We start from the raw sequence: 14,618 nt of genomic DNA, 5'->3' as shown, positions 1-14,618 counted from the left end.
TGGTGGGGGCAGGGGAGGGGAGTAGGTGACCATGTCCAAGAATTCAGTGCTCTTCAGAGGTGGGGAAAGTTAAAACCGTAAGCACAAGTGATCAGGCATGCAGGTATGTGGCCACCTGCAACCATGGTTGGGCGTGGGTGTGGTTAGGGGTGGGCCTGTGTTTGTGGGGAAGTTGGGCGGGGGTCACACAGATGGAGGAGTATGTGCCTGTACTGTGCCCTCTGAGAATGGTAGCAGCCTGGCTCAGAGGGCCACATCTAAGTCCAGCGGGGTTTCAGGGGTTCCCTTCAGCCCGTGGGTGCTACCCCAGGGTCTGCACTCTAGAACCCTTTGCAAAGCTTCACAAAGACCTGGGTTAATAACTCTTAGAGGGACTTCTGGGTAAACTAGACCCCTTTAAAAGAGCTTGCCAGTTTTAATGTACAGCAGGGGCCACTGTTCAGCTAACCTGGTTTATACCGAGCCACCAGTGTGGGCAGGCAGATGCATGTCTTCAGGACAGACAGGCATGCCTCAAGCAAGGACGCCCTGTGAAGACTGGGATTGGGAATCTCCAGGCCAGACATGTCCTGACCCATATGCCCTGACACACATGGGCCTTCAGCATGGAGGTGACAACCCCTTCCCACCACACAAGCTCAGGACGAGATACTGAGAAGGGGGAAGAGAGGAGGAAGGTGGACATGAGAAAGGACATGGAGACCCTGAAGACAGAAATCTCACACCTTGGGCAAGTGTGGTCCACCATGCATATGTCTGCTACCTCCCTATCTTCCATGTGTCCAAAGGGTGCCTCACCTCTACCTACCCACTGTATGTGGCCACAACCAGACCTAGGTTACATCTGAGCCCACAAATGTGTTGTTCATGTTCCTGCCTCACTCAGCCTTCTGTGTAGCTAGCTCTGTCTCTGTATCCACACCTCTGTCTGTAACCCCCACACACAACAGCACCAGACACCCATCCAACCTCATGCATTTCCATCTTGTCTGCATCTGAGAGGTAGTTTTCAGCATGCCACAAATGATGCGGTGCTCATTATGACCCTTTGGGTGTGTGTGCGTGTGCATGCATTCGTTCATGTGTGCTCTCAAGTGTGTTTCAATGCACATATGTGTGTACATGCATATGTGCATGTGTGTATCTGTGTGTGCATGCACATGTATGTGTGCTCTTGTGCGTGTTTTGATGCACATGTGTGTCTGTGTGTACATGCATGTGTATGTGTGTGCATGTATGTGTGCATTTTGATGCGCACATACACATGTATGTGTGTTATTGTGTTTTCTTGTTCAGGAGGCCCTGGGATCACATAGACACTTGTTCTCTGTTCCCTGTACAGTTTGATTATCTCTGCTAGTTGAATTGTTACATCTGTTATAACTGAATTCAGCAAAACCCACATGGCTTTGTGGGACTGAAACCTTGCTTACACAGACAGGGCATAGAGAAATCCCACCCTCATCATGGCCACTTTAGGAGTCTGGGTGTTGAGAAGAGGGGCCCCTTAGTCCCTTTGTCTTGATGGAGTTCTGGGTCAGGTAGGCTGGAGATGACACACATGTCACACATGTCGCATGTGACTGTCACTGGAGTCTTTGGGGAGCCAATGAGCCACGAGCCTTGTTGGAGTCTGGATCAGAGTGAGGGCCAGTGGGTCTGACTGGAACACTGACTCCTGGGGGCAAGATGAAGGAACCAATTATGCCTAGTGTGGAGATCTGGCCAAGGTTGAGGGCTGTTAGGACCAGTAGCAGCCATGTTCAAGACAAAAAGTATGTCAGCCATAATCACCGGGGCCTCATTGATCTGTGTTTCTGAAAGCACATGTGTGTATACATGTGTGTGTGCCTGTATGTGTACATGTGCGCAAGTGTGTGCATACCTGTGTGCACACCTATGTGCATATGTATGTGTGCATATGTGTGTGTATGTACTCAAGCACACACACACACACACACACACACACACACGCACACACACACGAGCACACGTAATCACTGGGGCCTCACTGATCTGTGTTTCTGAAAGCAGGAAGGAGCTACAGAGTTTCTTTGTGGGTGAGTGTTCATGTTACTCCTATGGGTAGGGAACCACTCTGGAGCTTAGCTGGAGGTCCCAGCTGGCCCATCCCTGAACTCAGATATTGCTTACCCAGAGCAACCAAGGATGTTGGTGTGTCTGCCTGGTATCTGCTTTCTCCTGTGGGCTCAGAGCTGGCCATGGGTTCATCACAGGAACTGTGATGACCAGACTGATAGAGGCCCCCAAACTTCCTCTGAGTCCTGTGGATTGGTGCTCAGGAGGAACAGAGAAGTCCCAGAGGATGCTGAGGACACATCTCCCCAGTGGCTCATTGTCTACCTCCGGTACTCTTCTGAGAGCATATTAAACATTTTAAAATGATTGTGTGTGTGTGTGTGTGTGTGTGTGTGTGTGTGTGTGTGTGTGTGTGTGTGATATGCAGAAGTCAATGGACAACTTTGTAGAATTTGGTCTCTCCTTCCATCTTCATGTGGGTCCTGGGCTTGAACTTGTGTCTTTAGGCTTTCGTGCAAGGGTTTTACCCACTGATCCATTCTGCCAGTCCCAGAGGCTGCATTTGTAAGTTCTGTTTTGCTGAACTGCACAAATGACCTGGAGACTTCAGGGGCTTTCCCAGGCCACCTGGAAAAGTGACATCCTTGATTTCAGGACCCTTCCCATGTCCTCCACAAGGGTCCAGATAACTGGCTCTAGCTGTCCTACCCATTCTCACAAGGGTACACACAGCCTCTGGCTACCTTCAACCTTTTGCCCTCAGCCTCCTACCTCCTATGCACTGAAGGTTAGGAAACCTGAGTTCTCCCACGAGGGTTCCTCAGGCTGGAGCTGTGCTCCTAGCCCAGTCCCCTGTGTCTGCACATGGCCTCCTCACAGGGAAGATGGTTTCCCCAGCAGGAGTGAACCAAGCCTCCGCCTGCCTCCCATCTGCCTCCTTCCCTCTTCTGCTGAAACTTCACACGTCTTAGCAGTAGTAAACAAAGCCAAATTGCAGACTCCCTGGCACACATCATAGACAAGTGAGACACCCCAGGAGGAGTCGCTTACCGCTCTGAATTCGCAGGCATGGTGGGATCGATGGAGACCATGGCGTCGTCTGTGGTTAAAAGGGAGATGGTGGTGTTCCTGCAAAACACTCATGTCAGCTCTGCTCTCCCCCCGCCCCCAAGTTGCACATGGGCCTCAGGTGACCTTAGTTAAGAGCAGGTAGGGGCAGCTGGTTGTCCTGCAGATATGTACCTCCACCCCCTTATCAAGTCAAGTGAAAAGGCCAAGTGCATTCTAAGAGCCTGTCAACTTTTAAATAATTTAAAGTGGGAACTGGAGTGAGGATAATTTATTGGGTTGGGAGATGCTGGGAAGCTGCAAAAACTAGCTTTAGACCAGAGATGGGAACCATTGCTCACCTCAAGGCTTCTGAGCCTGTTCCATCTCTCTCCCATAAAGTGCGGACTTAAATGGTCAAAAACTGTCCCTCTCAGCCTCTCAGCCAGGGGCTTTTGATAAGCTGATACCTCTGCCAAAAGAACTAAGCCCTCTGATCCTCAGCTGTGGATTTTTTTTATAAAATATTTATTTATTTATTTTATATACAGTATATAAGTACACGTAGCTGTCTTCAGACACATCAGAAGAGGGCATCAGATCTCATTACAGATGGTTGTGAGCCACCATGTGGTTGCTGGGGATTGAACTCAGGACCTCTGGAAAAGGAGTCATTGCTCTTTACCACTGAGCTAGTTATCTCTCCAGCCCCCAAGGCTCAGCCTCTAACTAGAAAAGTCCTGTGCTAATACAGGCTAGATTTAGGAAAGAAACTGTGGGGTGGATTTTTTGAAGATTTTGTAGGCTAGGCAACTGCTTTTAGCGCATCTCTGAAATGAGTCCCGTGTCCAATACTCCTGGAAGCAAAGGTACTTAGTTATTTGTGGCCGGGGCAACTCTAAACACAACTGTCCTCCTTCCTCAACAGTGAGCGAAGGCATGAAAGCTGGGAAAACCCAGCTCTGAAGATGGAGCTCTAGCGGAGCTCTGTGGGGCAGCTGGACCCTGGGGTTGGGGCAGCGGTCAAGCCAGGATGGAGCTGGGGTTTGCTTCGCTGATTTGAGAGACATCACAGCAGAAGCCTGGGGGGTTCTTCTGCCCACTAACCCCAACTTGTAGCTTCACCCTCGTCTGGTCTGCTGTGGGGATAACACAACTCTCATCACAGAGCACACGAGGAGATCCTCACCGAGGCAGGCCGGTGGCGATACAGAACAGGTCCATGATGTCACTGGAGTTGCAGTACTTGCTGAAAACCACCTGCAAAACACAGAAGTTGAGCTGGAGAGTTGGCTCAGGGAGTAATGTGCTTCCTACCTAAGAGTGATGACCCAAGTTCAGTCCCTAGAACTCATGTACTCGCTGGTCACCCAGGCCAGTGAGAGGTTCTCCCTCAACAAACATGACACATAGCTTCTGGGGAATATCGGCTAAAGTTGATCTCTGTTTTCCCACAGGCACGTGTGCACATGTGCGGCTACATACGTGAACACATGTGTACACACATGTACATACGTGAAAAAGCACAATCCACAGGCAGTGAGGTAGCAGAGTGCCCACTGGTTTCCATGGAGATACTGGGTTCCACGCGTTCCCTCACCATTCGAAACTGAGGGTTACTTTTCAAAGCTGTGGGCTCTCGGATGCCACGTGGGCACCTTTTCATTTGGTCGGTGTATATGGATTGTGGGAATGCTCAATTCGTTTGTTAGGTGAAAATAAATCGCTTGCCAGCTTCTTTGTGCCTGCAGTGACCCAGGCTGTGTGCGGCACAAAACTGAAAATGAACTTCCAGGGTACTGCAGCACAGCTAGTCTCCAGTCAGCTCGTGGAGAAATTACGGGAGAAACACACTTAAATTTCTTGATCCCCCCCCCCCCTTTAAAAGATTGCCTTTTAGTCTTTGGGAAATGAGGGTCTGGGGCTGAATGACTCGATCAAAAGGGGAAATCACAATCATAAGAAACAGCTGCCAGTCGCTATTTGTCACAGCAAAATGTAAACCATTTGCACTGTGGCTGCACGCTACAGAGCATCCCATCCCCATCCTGCAGGACAGCAAGGGCTTGCCTTGCATCCGCCTGGTATGTACGAGAGCCCTGATGTGATCCTCAGCTCTTTTCCTCTGGTAGCCTATTTTATTATCATCACTGATTTCTTCTTGTACATAATAAATATTAATATATATTATCTCTCTATATATCTATATCATAGCTTTCTTTTTCCCATCCCTCCCTCCCTCTCTCTTCTCCTTTCTCTCTCATCCTGAGGATCAAACCCAGGGCCTCCCATATCAACAGACTGCGGTCAGTGGGACACTGAGCTAATTCACCCAGCCCCTTTCTGAGACAGTGTTACACTGTGGACCATAATTTGAATCCCTGGTCTCCAGCTTTGGAGTGCTGGTACCCCCCCAAGCCCCACTTCCATTCCATAGACATTTCCCCTGGCTCACTGCAGTAAACACCATTCAATTCTCGAGTGTAGGAGAGGACCAGGGCTGATAAGTCAGTTGTTATTTTTGATGCCTGGCACTGTCTCTTCAGCTGAGTTGCTTCTTGTTCTACTTCAAAATAGTGAAATAGAGCAAAGAGATGACCCTCTCCCATTTTGGCCTTACTCTGAAAGGCAGTTTCCCTCATGCGGGTCAATGATACAAAATGATACAAAAGAGGCTTGGATTCATGCCTAGCGCATCCCACCCTTTTGTTTCTGTACCATGGGCCACAGTTGTGATATGCACCATTCATGGCTCTGTCCCAGATGTCCACAGCTCTGGGTGCCATTGCAGCTCTCCTCTGGCCTACCCTAACTCTCACATTTTTTTCTCCCTGGCTGAGTTCTCATCTCATCCTACCCCTGCCACACCCCTGAATTGTGCCATTTTTCTTTGCCTGGCCCTGCTAGCTCCTGTCATCCACAGGGGAGATCCAGCTCTCTGCTGGGCATGGACCGTCCTAGGGCTTGCCTCCTCCCAGGCTGCATCCTGGCTAAGTGTCTTCACTTCGGTCTCTGGCTCCAACCCCATGAATGCTCTTTCTTAGCCCTCCTGCCCTCTTACCCTGCTATCTACACATGGTGGCAGCATCTTTGGTTCCTGCTGTCAGCAGAGCACACTTTTACCCAGTGCCAGTATTTATTATTATTTATTAATTAATTTATTTATTTTACCATGAGCATCCTGGCATGGACCCCTAGGCCACAATGTTGCAGATTTTCTGGCACAGCTAACCAGGAGTCCTGAGTCAGCCTGGGGTTCTAGCCATTCAGCCATCAAGGCAGACCGGGTCTTTCTTGTAGCTCACTCTGCCTGTGCGGTTTGGTTTTTGATGTCTCACACTTGTATGAGCTAGAGGTGGGGGCAGCAAAGGAGGCGGGTATGAAGGCCCTTTTTATGATCCATCTTCCCCGGGAGACTTCCAAAAAAAAACGAGGGCCGGGTAAGAGACTCTTCAAAGTGTGCTTGCAGTCAGAGAAGCAATGGATCCTGGGCCAGCTCAGGGATGCTGTGCACAGCATTTGGGTGAGCGGAGGAATGTATACTTTGTTTTTACTAGGCACAGAGGGGGCCTCTGAGGGGTGGGAGAGGCTACAGGATATTGGATGTGGAGATGCGGACCAGCTATCTCTCTACAGAAGGTCTTGCTCCCCATGGAAGGGGCTTCTCCAGCCCCCCCCCCGAACCTACAGAACTGATCCTAAAGTTGCATCCTCTCTATAGCTGAGAACCACTTACACCAAGGCCTCTCTTAGAGCCCATGTGGTATCCTGTGGGACTCTCTGCCCTCTTCGTTTCTGTAAGTAGGAGAAAACTCCCTGACTTCTTTTGTTTTTACTTTACATTTATTTAGTTCTGAATATGCATGCGTGCCATGGCTGCAAGTTAAGCCCATTTACCTACTGAGCATCTCTCTGGGCCTCACCCGCTTCTTGGTGCCTTTTTAAGTTCTGTAGACTGGGCCCAGAGGCAGCAGCTGTCATCAAGAAACGGCTAGCCTGAGTGACAGATGTTGTTTAAGGTTCTACTGTCAAATTTTGGGATTCTGAAAAAGTGCAGAGGCTGCATTGAGGGGCCACACCAGGAACAGTAAACTTCAGACCTCCATGCCCACCTCCATAGGAAGTCCAGGATGCATAGAACAAACAGAAAACAACAAGGTGAGGCTCTGGGCCATGCCCAGAGGAATTCACTCCAGAGCACAGAATGAACCCCAAGAAGATTTTATTGTGTAGATTTTCTAGCTCCACAAAGAAGCCCTTTTTGTTTCTTTGTAGGCATATATTTTTTTTTAACAAACTGGTAGTTTTTTTTTTTTAACCAAAATGAAACATGTTAAAATAATATCTGTTTTTTTACTGCCATCTCCGCCTCCTCCCCAGATTCAGAAACTTGTATTAAATAGTCTTTCTTTTCCATGGCAACCGGGTTATCTGCTGAGGTTCCTCCAGAGCAGTGGGCTATGCCCAGAAAAGCAGGGGCTACCATATCGGGTCAAAGCTTTGAACTTCCTCTGAGGGGGTGGGTGGGTGGGTGGGTAGTAACCTGCACTGACCCCAAGAAGGTCAGGGTCTTCTCAGTGAAAAGAAACAGCTACACCTTCTTCAGGCCAAGCGCCTTGCCCTGTCCTGGCGATTCTTTGAAATGTCTTTGAGCAGTTTTATAAGGTCTGCCGATGAAGTAGAAAGGAAAGAGGATTTCCTTTGTGCTTGTGCCTTCAAAGATAGGATAGCCAAGATCGTAGGCCTTTAAAAGTTGGAAGGTAACTTCCTCGCCTGGAATGGTGCTATATGCCTACGAGCCCAGCATCTGCGAGGCTGGGACTTGTGGATCATGAATTTGAGTCTGTGACTTGCCTGTGCTACGTGAGACCTGGGGCGGGGGGGTGGGGTGGGGGTGGTGGGGGGGTGGGGGGGACTGGGGGGAGGGAGGGAGGGAGGGAGGGAGGGAGGGAGGGAGAGAGAGAGAGAGAGAGAGAGAGAGAGAGAGAGAGAGAGATTGGTCTTCCAGCCAATCAAATAGAAGGCCCCATGGCACCTGACACTCTTGCTGTTCCTGTGCAAATAGCTGGGCTGGATCTATAGCAGACAGGCTTTGTTCTGGGACCAGGATCTCCCTCCTGACATTGTTTCTGACAAATAGCCTAGGGGAGCTGTATAGAAACTTGGAATGAGCAGAAAAGACTCCTGTGGGGTGCTTCCAGCAGAAAGCAGCGACCCAACATTCGTCCATTCCGTGGCCACAATCGCGTTTTTGAAGTCTTTTTTTGAACTGGAGGCCAACAGGAACTGAGCAGAAATCCTTTGAAACACGGTCCTCTCACGTGAAGGAGAGTCGAGGTTCTTTGGTGTTAATTAGTCTCCAGTGGGGCTAAAGCCAGGAGAGTGTGAGTTGGGAGAAGCCAGAGGGCAGGATGCTGGGATGGTTAGAGTCAGGAGACATCCAGCTTGGACCAACTGTCTCTGACTACCAAGACCAGCTGGCTGCAGTGTGTGGCCGTGGGAGCCTCAGACAGCCTCGTGAGAAAGGGCACAGGAAAGAAACTACATGTTGAGTAATTTTCTAGACCCTTTGTTCCTTACTCAGAAACAGACAGCACAAGGAAATTGAAGTTGAGATTTAAACAAGATACCAAGGCAGCCAGATCCACAGGCATTCATAGTGCCTTCCAGCTTCCGGAGACAGACCGGGGCTGGGGCTCATAGGCAAGCATGGAAAAACCACCCCGAAGTCTTACATGAGGCTGAATGGTCAGCACTGTGATGTTAAAACCTGGACAAGAGAAATGACGAGGAAGCAGAGAGCTTCTTCTCACTGTGAATTGGTTCTTCTCTACCTCAGCTGAGAACTGTGACTGTCACATAGCAGCAGCATCCAGCAGCCCCTCCTCACCCCAGTCTCCATGTTGCCCAGAGTTGGCAGAAGCTGAGCACAATCCAAAGAGTGGAGCAAAGAAACAGGTACCCAGGCATGTGTGTGCTCCCTTGGGTCCAGCCAGGGTCAAGGTTTCATCTCAGGCCACCTGACCTTGAGGGTATACCCTGGCAAGGTATATACTGACCCTGGTTACTTATGCCTGTATTTAAGTCAGCCCCCTGCTGTGGACCTGGTTATAGGCACAGGGCTGGATCCCCAGCCTGAATCACCTTCTCTCCACATTAGATGCTCTTGTATACTGTAAGCAAGGCTGCAGCCACAGGACCCTCAGTTTACCATTCTGTAAATGGGTCAACAGAACCAGGGCGCCCCTGGTCTCTCTGGGAAGTAGTGAACAGAAGGCAAAGGAAAACACCAGGAATGAACCACGGAAGCACGGCTGGCTGAACACCGTGTGGAGGAATATCATACCATCTCGGTTACCCATGAGACTCAAGTCTCCAAGGGTCTCTGAGTTGCCAAATGCAACCAGAGTATCTTCCAGCCACATGATTGTGCAGCACCCGGTTGTATTTTGGTGAGATAATAGTGTACTCCCTGAGGGATTTCTGGGGGTGAGTGGATCTCCTCAGGGCCCACAGCTTCCTTGGGGAGGAGCTACTCTTGACCTGGCAAACTATCATTCAAGGATGGACAAAGCTGTGTATGGTGGAGCCCCTGTGGCTTTGAATAGATGTTTTGGCCCAGCTCAGTGATTCTTGGGCTGCACAGCCTCTTGGGAGTATAAGAAAGCAAGGGGGAGAGGGTCAGGGCTTGGGCTAACTGGAAATCATTGGCCCTGTCAGCTTGGCTGGGTAGAGGCTAGTGGTTCTCAACCTTCCTAATGCTTTGACCCTTTAATGTAGTTCCTCAAGTTGTTGTGACCCCCAACCATAAAGTTATTTTCATTGCTACTTCATAATTGTGAGTCAGCTCCTGTTATGAATCATCACAAAAGTATTCTTGGAGGCAGAGGTTTGTCAAAGGGGACGAGCAAGACCCACAGGTTGAGAGTCACTGGTAGAGACTTTCTGATAAACATCTCTTTGTATGCCTTCTTCCAAAAGATTAGAGAAGCAAGACTTGGAGAGCCACGGTAACCAGGCACGGGGTCCCCTTTCAACAAGCACTCTCTAGATATGTCCCCTGGAGCCTTAGCCCTGGTTCCTGGTGACCCCGTCCCATCATTATGCTGATGGGACTGAGCCTGGGGTTGGGGGCTGGGAGGGTTGGGGGTAGTGCGGAGCCTTCACACTATTTCAGGTAAGTTTTCCTAAGACACTTGAGGTGTGGCCTTGTTGGGAGTGGGTGTGGTCTTATTGGAGGAAGTGTGTCACTGGGGGTGGGCTTTGAGGTTTCAGAAGCTCAAGCCAGGCTCAGCGTCTTTCTCTCTTCCTGCTTCCTGCTGACCCAGATGTAGAACTCTCAGCTCTTTCTCCAGGACCACATCTACCTGCATGCCACCATGCTTCCCGCCATGATGACAATGGACTAAATCACTGAATTGTAAGCCAGCCCCAGTTAAACGTTTTCCTTTATAAGAGTTGCTGTGGTCACAGTGACTCTTCCCAGCACTAGAAACCCTAACTAAGACACCGTCCCTCAGATAACCAGCATGTCACACCAGGGGAACTGGCTGACTTGACAGGCCTAGGTTTTAAGGACCAGGAATCAGACTCCAACCCTGACCCTTCCAGCCCTCGCCCTACCGGAAGGGCCTCTGGATCCCACTCGGAGCTTTCACTTGTGTCCTGGTCCAAAGCACCTATGAGCAGACTCAGTGTCTTGCCCATGGTGGGTGGGTTGGAGGTCAAGCCTTCTCTGGGTTAGGTACTGGGTAGGTGCTCAGGTGATGCCCAAAGCTAACCTGTAAGCCCCACCTGTAAAAGGATCAGGTTTGGATTTTTGCAGCATAAATGTAAAATGAACGCTAAAAATCCACATATTCATATAACTTCTTAAAACGTTTATGAAGAACTAGTTTTAATTCCTAACCCCCACCCCCGACCCCCGCCACCGCCTCAGTTTTTGTAGCAGGGTAAGCTACAAAGGGTAAGCTCTAGTTGGCCTGGAACTCACTGCAGAACAAGCTGACCTTAAACTCAAAAGTAATCCTCCTGCCTCAAACTCCCCAGTGATGGGATTAAAGGCACGCTTGGTTGCCTTCTTAACCAAGTAGTGCTAGACAGCAATCTACCCTAAAGGAGATTTCTGGAAGCCAGGCTGGCTCCAAGGCGTGCAGCTCACAGTAGCTGTTTGGAGAGCTGATGGGAAGAAGCCCCCACTGGCGCATGAGCAAACGTGGTATGTTAGCTTGCATTTGGGTTCCAGACACAAAGAGACTTTGCTGTGATCTCTATCCTGATATCCAGGTTCCATTTATTCTAAAAATGGCTGCCACGGCAGCTGTGACTGTCCCCTCTTCCGAGCAATTAGGAGCCTGTGTGGAAGAGCCAGAATCCCATAGAGAGGGGACCAGGGGCACAGCAGCCAGCCTCTTGCCTGGCACACTTCTGCTGGTGGCTCCTTCGTGAACTCCCTTACCCCGAGGGATCACAGAGCTGCTCATCTCTCTGCATGTCTACCTGAAGCACTTCCCTGAAACTTCTATGCATGTGTCTTGCTGGGCCTAGAAGACGCTTGTTTTGTGTCAGGTCCAAAGGAAACTCCAGTTCCCCAAACTCCAGAAGGCAGTCCCAATTTCCAGCAAGGAGCTTAGCCCCTTATGGGGTGGGGGTGGGGGGAGTTTCTGGTGGTTAGATAAAAGCCAACATTCCTCAGGAACTTGTAAAGCTGAGTTTCATCAAAGGAGTCACGTCCCTCACCTCCAGCAAACTCCGGAGACACATGGCTCTCCAATGAACTATACCTGGGGCATGTCTAGGTCCATGCTGGCTAGCCTCCAGGTTCCCTCCGTCCCAACTCACAAGCACAAGCAAGTTATACAGCTCAGAGACACCACACCAGTCTCCCGGGCCTTCTCTCCTGCCTGCTACTCTTGCTACCTGAAGGTCTTGCTAGTGTTCTATTCTCCACTCCTCCTCCTGGTACTTTATTCTCTGTCCCCTGCGATTCTTCATTATCTCAAAGATAGCCTAGGACGTGTTCAGTCTACTTCTTCGTCTCTCTGCTAATGGACACTTTCAGAATCTTCTGGATGTTCGTTTTCTCTCTCTCTCTCTCTGTCTCTTCTCTATCTCTGACTCTGTCTCTCCCCCTCTCTGTCTCTGTCTCCTCTCTGTCTCTGTCTGTTTCCATCTCCGTCTCCATCTCCGTCTCTGTCTCCACCCCCCCTCTCTCTCTATATATATATATATATAACCTATAATATATATATAGGCTATATATATATAAACCTTCCCCTTAGCCACACCATGTAGCAGTTCTGTGGTCGGCTTACACAGATTGGCCTTAAGCCAGTGACCACCAAAAACTGGGTTTCAAAACATGGCCCTGTGTGGTACTAAAGTTAGGAAATTCTCCCAGGCTCTGGGGCAAGTTCGATAATCAAACAGCAACTGAGGTTTGGGTTGACTTGACAGGCTGGGAAGAAAAACCCAAACCAAGCTTAAGTCTTAGCAGCAGCCCCACAGCAAGCGCCTCCCCCCCCCCCCCCCAACCCTCCAGGGAGCTGCAGTGCCTGGGAACTTCCTCTGTGGTCCAGCTCCGCTCCATTAAGACACACCATCCTGCAAGGCTGGCTGGGAATCTGGGTGACATGAGTTTCACTGAAAGCCCCTGCTACCTTTCAAAACTTTTTTTTTTTTTTTTCCAAATCCATGCTGGGCAGGTCCCACTGAGGAGTTAGCTGCTGGAAAACATACAGCTTTTCATGCCTCATAGTTACCGGAGCCCTGATGGTAGAGTTTTTCAGTCAATTGCCTTAACAACAATGTTTCACCAAGTCTCTTTGAACTCAGAGTAACAAATCTCCAGTAAACCCCTCTTGCTAGGAGCTCTGCAGTCTCTGCCCCAACCCCCTCAGCAGCTTCACAGCTACTGTGGAGGACGACAGCTCAGGGTGCTAGGACCCTACAGTGGCCATTTCTCCTGCTGCTCGATTCCCACGGTCCTCTACCTCAGCCCCACCCCTACCCACAGACCCTCGAATCTCAGATCATTTGAACAGTCTTACCCGTTTGTTCTCTTAACTTGATGGTGGTGTTCATTGAGCCTCTGTGTCAAGCTAGCATTGGGAGGTAATGGGGTCAGAAGTCAACCATACTGGCCCCAAGGGATCAAAGCAAATACTAATGACAATTGAATTGGTAACAAAAGTAAAGGGCAGGTCTCCTGGTGGGAACAACCCAGTGCTTTCTGGGGCAACTGTCATATGTTATCCCTACACCCTGTCCTGTAGAACATTGTTCTCCAAGACTGTCATGGCCTTAGGGCCTTTAAATCAGGGCAGCTGTAATCACAAGGAACCTTTTAGATCTAGCCTATTAAGACTCTTATAGAGGTCTGGAGAGATGGCTTAGCGGTTAAGAGCACTGACTGTTCTTCCAGAGGTCCTGAGTTCAAATCCCAGCAACCCTATGGTGGTCACAACTACCCCTAATGAGATCTGACACCCTTTTCTGGTGCATCTGAAGACAGCTACAGTGTACTTATGTATAATAATAAATAAATCTTTGGGCTGAAGCCAGCAGGGCCGACCAAATTGAGCAGGGTTGACAGGAGCAAGCGGGGCCAATGAGGGAGTGGGGTTGACTGGAGCAAGCAGAGGTCCTAAAAATTCAATTCCCAACAACCACATGAAGGCTCACAGTATACTCATATACATAAAATAAGATAAATAAATCCTTTTTTCAAAAAAAAAAAAAAGTCAGAGGCCAACCTCAAGTATCATTAAAAAAAAAAGACTTATAGAAAGCCAGGAAGGTCATTAGACCCTCAGTGGTGAGCTTGCCCCTTCCTGTGCTGTAGCTGGGCCTGCTGTAAACGGGGGCTAGAGTACACAGGAGGTAGAGGGTTAACTGAGGTGGGGGCTCTGCCAAGCAGCTATGGGGAAGTTGTCATCCATGCTGGGTGAGACTTTCCGTCATATGACTGCTTTGGGGTCACCCACACTATGCCATGTGAGGCTGGACTTGGATGGAATCGGTCCTTCAGCCAGTCATCAGTGCCTATCTCAAGGGGAGCAGACATTTGTTCTGTACTTGGATGGGAATGGGTGGGGTGAGGGCAGCAAGCAGTGGGTTCTAGGCTAGGGATGCCCTGAGGTGACGGGTGTTATAGTGGCTGAGAAGTGAACCTGGCACAGGAGGTGATATGTATGGAACAAATCGGGTCCAGGAATGAGGAGAGCCCAAATCCCCTACGTGAACCATGACACTCTTGGCGCCTAGGGTGTGTTAGTGTGTGTGTGTGTGGGGGGGGGGGTGTAAGATGCCATGCTGGGAAACTGAATGCAGGAACCCTGATCCCACTGCGCTCTCTCTACAGCGTCTTATAAAGTCACCATAGTCTTCAAGAATGGGGGTAACACTACATATGAAGCCACCATAGTCCTTGAGAATGGGGGTAACACTACATATGGGTTCTGAGGTGTTATGGAGGATGGCCAGCTAAGGAACGGGTCTCCGTGCAACCCTAGAGGAGAGCCGTTAGGTAA

The 14,618-nt window shown here is 49.7% G+C and overlaps 1 protein-coding gene across 4 annotated transcripts in view; it reads right to left on the bottom strand.

Annotated features, from left to right (window-relative positions):
* Pde9a (phosphodiesterase 9A) overlaps positions 1-14,618 on the bottom strand; it is a 90,205-nt gene that overhangs the window by 57,862 nt on the left and 17,725 nt on the right. For 3 of the 4 annotated variants that reach the window (XR_001782057.2, NM_008804.4, NM_001163748.1), the window contains exons 2-3: positions 4,277-4,347; positions 3,091-3,168 (exon numbers count right to left, since the gene is read on the bottom strand). Coding sequence is in view for 2 of the 4 variants with exons in the window: in NM_008804.4 (NP_032830.3) it covers positions 3,091-3,168; positions 4,277-4,347 (149 nt within the window). In the remaining 2 variants the exon portion in view is untranslated. Of the gene's footprint in view, positions 1-3,090; positions 3,169-4,276; positions 4,348-14,618 lie in introns of those variants that run through there. The other variant, XM_017317319.2, reaches the window with a different exon arrangement.

Source organism: Mus musculus, chromosome 17, assembly GCF_000001635.26.
Source record: "Mus musculus strain C57BL/6J chromosome 17, GRCm38.p6 C57BL/6J".
Lineage (NCBI taxonomy): Eukaryota > Metazoa > Chordata > Mammalia > Rodentia > Muridae > Mus > Mus musculus.
Note: the sequence above shows the minus strand (reverse complement) of the source record. Positions and strands in the feature narration are given on the sequence as shown.